Source organism: Papio anubis, chromosome 2 (genome assembly GCF_008728515.1).
Source record: "Papio anubis isolate 15944 chromosome 2, Panubis1.0, whole genome shotgun sequence".
Lineage (NCBI taxonomy): Eukaryota > Metazoa > Chordata > Mammalia > Primates > Cercopithecidae > Papio > Papio anubis.
The window spans coordinates 121,189,919-121,196,227 of record NC_044977.1 but is presented as its reverse complement, the minus strand read 5'-3'; the positions used below and the strand labels follow the sequence as shown (position 1 = coordinate 121,196,227).

General features: G+C 38.4%; 1 protein-coding gene across 4 annotated transcripts in view; it reads right to left on the bottom strand.

Annotated features, from left to right (window-relative positions):
• Positions 1 to 710: 710 nt before the first annotated feature.
• LRRC31 (leucine rich repeat containing 31) overlaps positions 711 to 6,309 on the bottom strand; it is a 32,998-nt gene continuing 27,399 nt past the window's right edge. For all 4 annotated transcript variants that reach the window (XM_003894853.5, XM_031663577.1, XM_009201386.4 and 1 more), the window contains one exon: positions 711 to 2,308. In XM_003894853.5, coding sequence (XP_003894902.2) covers positions 1,977 to 2,308 — 332 coding nt within the window. In that variant the 3' untranslated portion in view covers positions 711 to 1,976. The remainder of the gene's footprint in view (positions 2,309 to 6,309) is intronic.

Here is a 6,309-nt window from a genome sequence, read left to right as displayed (position 1 = left end):
AGGAGTTCGTTATACTATTTGCCTACTTTTATTTATTTTTAATTACTTTTTAAGACAGGATCTCACTCTGTTGCCCAGGCTGGTGTACAGTGGTGCAATCTTGGGTCACTGCAACCTCCATTTCCCAGGTTCCAGCAATTCTCATGCCTCAGCCTCCTGAGTAGCTAGGACTACAAGCACATGCCACCATGCCTGGCTTTTATATTTCTTTGGTAGAGATGGGGTTTCATCGTGTTGGCCAGGCTGGTCTCAAACTCCTGACATCGAGTGATCTACCCGCCTTGGCCTCCCAAAATGCTGGGATTACAGGCATAAGCCACTGCACCTAGCCAGTCTACTTTTAAACCTTTTATTCTGAAATAACTATAGATTCACAGGAAGTTCCAAAGAAATATTTAGGTAGGTCCATGCACTGCTCAGCCTCCCTCAATGCTGACCTCTTTCATAACCATAGCACAATAACAAAACCAGAAGATTGACATTGCACTCATTTGTGTGTGTGTGTGTGTGTAATCCTATGCAATTTTGTCACATATAGTTTTGTGTAGGCACCATCACAATCAAGACACAGAATTGTTCCACAGGTTTCCCTTGTGCTATTCCTCTGTAGCCATACCTACTGCCTACTCCTCTCCCAGTGCCTAACCTGTTCTCCAGATCCATAATTGTGTCATTTTAGGAATGTCACATAAATGGAAACACACAGTATGTAACTGGGATTGGCTTTTTTATTCAGTAAAATCCACTTGAAGTCTACCCAACTGGGGCATGGATCAGTGGTTTGTTCCTTCCTGTTGCTGAAGGAGTATTCCATAGTCCCACAGTTTGTTTAACCTTTCACTCATCGTTTCCAGTTTTTTTGCTATTATGAACAAAGCTGCTATGAACATTCATGCATAGGTTTTTGCATATGCATAGATACTCATGGAATTCATGGGAATGCTTATGGTATTCATGGTATTCTTTCATACGATGTAACCCAAAATATCCCCTTTACAGCATTCAAAACCTCCTCATCCTGAAAACGTTTTAATTTGGAATAGTGTTGATTTTAAATTTGCATATCTTTCAGGCAGTGATTGCAATACTAATTATTAGTGTAGTAAGAAGAAAGCAAAACATAATTTAACTAGAGCATGTCAGAATAGAAATGTGTAGACAAACCTCTCTGCCATGCAATAACTTTAATTCTCTAGCAAAAGAAAATCAAAGATTTCAAAAATTGTTTAGAGCAACACGAAAACTGTCATTAATGAACTAAATTAGTTTTATGAGCCAATTCCATTTCAAAGAAATGCCTGGAGGCAATATGTTAACAATTTTTTTAAACAATAAAAATAAGTTTTAATGTATTTTAACAAGATGTGTTTTTCACGGTGAGTTTTAAATTTTCAAACACTTTTTACTAAGATTTATATGTCAGTGACTATCATTATTGTTCATGGTTTGTATCTGAGATAAAAGGCACCAGAACATAAAATAATAAACCATAGAAGGGTACACTTTCTGATAAAAACCTACATAGACTACATTAAGATACATATAGTGATAGTAATGATACATGAAACTCTTAGACAGCTAGTGCCTTTCACATTCGAATCACACACACACACTCACGCACACCCTTATATTTAGAACATTTAACTTGTAGGAAAAGAAGAGGCACAACATTTCTGGGCAAGAGAAAAGCAGTTGCAGTACCAGAATCTAAACGCTTTTGGCAAGGCTTCTAAACGGTAAATGAACTAATTATATATCCAAAACAAATCCATTGAAAAATGCCGTCTTTGTTTCATGAGACAGAGAATAATGGCATGCTTATATTAGATATTATATACATACATTTACAAAGCTCTTGTAATATAAGTTCCATTAAATGGCCCAGAAGTTGATATTCAGTTCATGACACTGGAATTCGTTCATGTTCTTTTCCTTTCGAGAATGGTTTGTAGCTTATTAGGATGTGGGAAGTCAGCTTACTGAAACCCACCATGGTCAAAGTGAATGCTCCTTTTTTTATCTTGGTCAAAGCATTCTAGTTCTTCCTCCTGTGAAGCTGGGAGTATCCATCTTTTCATTCCTATCTCTGTGATCTGAGGAAGTTTGATCACAGCACATAACAAGTGTCTAAACCATTGTCCACAATCTCGAAAATTTGATGGTCGAAGGCTAATATCCAGCTCGATTAACTCTTTGAGGAACCGCACGTTTTGGCAGAACATGGTCCACCCTGCATCACAGATGCTGTCATTGTAGCTCAGGTCCAGCTTTCGCAGTTTGGCCAGATGACCCGTCTGTATGACCGATGCTGGAAAACAAAATCACTCTAAATGCTAACATACAAGAATACTGTCTGCCATGGCTATTCCCATTTCCCATAACACTATCTCCAGGACTAGTAATGACAAGATTAGTAATTAGTAATGATTTGTTATTAGCAGCTTTATTCAGGACATCTGAAATTAGTAACAGATTTCCTCTCTATACATCCCATCTACAGCTTTTTAAATTTCTTTTTCCAAATCTCAATCCAATAATTTTTTTGTCAAGTTCCTGCTCTCTGCTCCCCTGGAGTCCCAGCTCTTCCTACAGTCTTTCTCTAATTAAATGTAAAGAGTGATGGCTCATTGACTTTAACTAAGGACCATTTGTAAATAATCGTCTTGTTGCTTATACTGTTTAATTGTTCATTGTTCATTCATTCAGTCATTATTCATCCAGCAGTTATTTAAATGAGCACTTTCCATATGCGGAACATACCTGGATAATTTCCAATTCACCTTAGAGACCCCAATACACATGACAGTTTTCCCTATATGGGTACTACCTACAATGGCACTTAAAAATGATGACTAATGTACAATCTGAGCTATTTGATCAGAAAATAAATAAGTTAATGATGAAATAAAGACTTCTGTAAGAGGAGGCAGGAGAGATAACCAAGGCAAATGGAATATGCTTCCCTTTTCAACCAAACCAAGGAATGGATTGCAGAGATCAGGTGAGTTGTGTAGAATCTTGGAGACGAAAGGGATCTTGGAAGTCTCCTTATCCAACCTCCTAATAAATAATCAGAGAGAAATCCTTTTCACAGCCTCTATACTGATGATCACCACAATTCTGCCTGAACCGTTCTTTCAAGTTTGCCTCAGCATTATGGAGCAGCTCCTAGCAGGAGGAAGCCCTCACACAGGGCCCCAATCTATCTTCTGGTGTCTTTCACCCCATGCCCCCATCAGTCAGCTGAAACATTCAGCTCCTTCTTCCTCATGTCAGCCCTGCAGTGTTAGATAACAGCCAGGTCTCCCTCAAACGTTATCCCTCTAGGACTGAACATGCCCTGATCTTTCAGTCTTTCCTCACACACATGGCTTTCTGATCAAGGAGGATGTTCCAACTCCATCACTTTCACTTGCCGACAGTTTCATTCCACAGTGAATTTGAGAGCTCAGCCACCCGTGCACACAGCAGCTGCACTCTGTCTCTAGGTGTCCATGTCAATGTGTGTCTCTCTTCCTGTCTCGCAACATTACTCACAATATTCTCAAGACCTAACTAAGTGTTAAAGACAATGTGCATGCTTTTTCTCTTTCATCCTATTTTATTATTTTAGATTTATTACATTTTTTAAAATCTAGGTAGTGGAAACATAGGCCATAGATATACTCTTTATAGTTTACTATGTGAAAAAATAAATGCCATTAATTATTTTTAAAATGTGCATCAGCTAGTGATTAACAAATTTTTAATGTTTCTATTAGAAAAAATATAAAAGTGGCAATTGCTAAAACCACATATAGTAATACTTGTTTTTTGTTGCTGTTGTTGTTTTCGTTTTTTGAGATAGAGTCTGCTCTTTGTCCAGGCTGGAATGCAATGGCACAATCTCAGCTCACTGCAACCTCCACCTCTAGGTTCAAGCGATCCTCCTGCCTCAGCCTTCCAAGTAGCTGGGATTACAGGCACCTGCCACTATGCCCAGCTAATTTTTTTACTTTTATTAGAGACAGGATTTCGCCATGTTGGCCAAGCTGGTCTCAAACTCCTGACCTCAGGTGATCCACCCACCTCGTCCTCCCAAAATGCTGGGATTACGGGTGTGAGCCACCACGCCTTGTTATTGACTAAAAATTCAAAGAAGGAAAATATACCCTGATGAAATGTAAAAGTATAAATTTGACCTGAGAAAAAACTGTCAGTAAAGATTAAAAAAATATATACGATGGCTGAAGACATGGCAAATAAAATTTGATGCAGACAAAAATAAAAAAGACCTAATTGAGGCCTGGTGTGGTGGCTCATGCCTAGAATCCCAGCACTTTGGGAGGCCAAAACGGGCAGATCACGAGGTCAGGAGATCAAGACCATTCTGGCTAACACAGTGAAACCCTGTCTCTACTAAAAATACACACACACAAAAAAAATTAGCCAGGCACAGTGGTGGGCACCTGTAGTCCCAGCTACTTGGGAGGCTAAGGCAGGAGGGCTTGAACCCGGGAGGCGGAGCTTGCAGTGAGCCAAGACTGCGCCACTGCACTCCAGACTGGGTGACAGAGCGAGACTCCGTCTCAAAAAAAAAAAAAAAGCCTAATTGAAGAAGCAAATTTTAATCATACACATTAAATAAAATAACTTAAATATATTTAATGGTGTCTAATTCAGAAAAATAAATAAATGAAAATCAAAAGCTTATTTTTTAGAAGACTCACAACATCAATAAACCCTTGTGATAGTCAGAATTCTAAATAGATACCTTAAGGTTTCCATTGTGTCCCCAGGACTGAATGTGATAGATTTTGCTCCCAGGATTAGCTTAGGCTATATGGCACACCCGACTTTAAGAAAGGGAGATTATCCATATGGAGTTAACCCAATCAGAGGAGCCCTTTGAAAGCAGAGAGAATTTCCTCCTACTGGTGGCAGAAGAGGAAGGAAGACACATAAGTCAGAGAGATTTAAAGTGTGAGAGGCACGGACAATCCACTCCAGGCTTGCAAATGAGGGGCCATGTATCAAGGAATGTGGCTGGCCTCTAGTAGCTGAGAGCAGGCTCCAGCTGAGAGTTAGCAAGAAAAGAGGACCCTCAGTCCTACAGCTGCAAGGTCCTAGACTCTGACAACAAAAATGAGCTTGAAAGTGGATTTATTCCTAGAGCCTTCAGATGAGAACTCAGCCTGGCTGACACCTTGATTTCAGTGTTGTAATACCCTACACAGAGAACCAACACAAGCTGTGCCAGACTTCTTACCTACAGAACTGTGAGCCGGGTGAGGGATGGGAAATTACTTCCCGCATTATTCATTCGGGTGATGGTTACATCAGCACCTCATACTTCACCACTACAATATACCCATGGAAGAAAACTGCACTGGTGCCCCTTACATTTATATAAGCTTTTAAAAAGAACTGTGAACAAATACATGGATATTGTTTTAATCCACAAATTAACATGTTACACAGCAACAGAAAACGAATACCTTTGGTCACACTAGCCAAGAACAAAGAGATAGAAACACAACTTACCAATATCAGGAATGAGACAGGAGGTATCACTATGGGCAGTAAAAGGATAATAAGGAAACAACTTTAATTCCATAAATTCAACAACCTAGATGAAATGGGCCAACTCCTTAAAAGACACTATCAAAACTTAAAGAAGAAATAGACAACTGGAATAGTCCTAGCTCTATTTTTTTTCTATCTCTATTTTTAAAATTGAATTGGTAATTAAAAATATCCCACAAAGAAAATTCCAAGTTTAGATGGCTTCAGTGGTGAATTCTGTGAAACAGTTGAGGAAGAAATAATACCAATTTTACCCAATCTTTCTGGAAAATAAAAGAGGAAGGAACACTTTCCAACTCATTGTATGAGGCTACCTATACCCTCATAACAAAGCCAAAGACATTTTAAGAAAACCAGTAGGCTGTTATCCCTTGTGAACACAGGCACAAATATCCTCAAAAGAATATTAGCAGATAACATCCAATGCTATATAAACAAGATAACACATAATGATCATGACCAGGATGATTTAACATTTAAAAATCACTTAATATTATTAATTATTATTATTAGTTATTATTCATATTATTATTCATGATATTAATGAACTATAAAGTTTTTTAAATGCTCATCTCAATAGATGCAGAAAAATAAATAATCTGACAAAATTCATTATAAGAACTCTTAGCAAATTAGGATTCCTTAGCCTGATAAAGGGTAGCTACAAAAAAACCTATAGCTAACGTCACACTTAATAGTGAAAAATGGAATGCTTTCCCCCTCAGCTTAGGGGACTAAGACTGG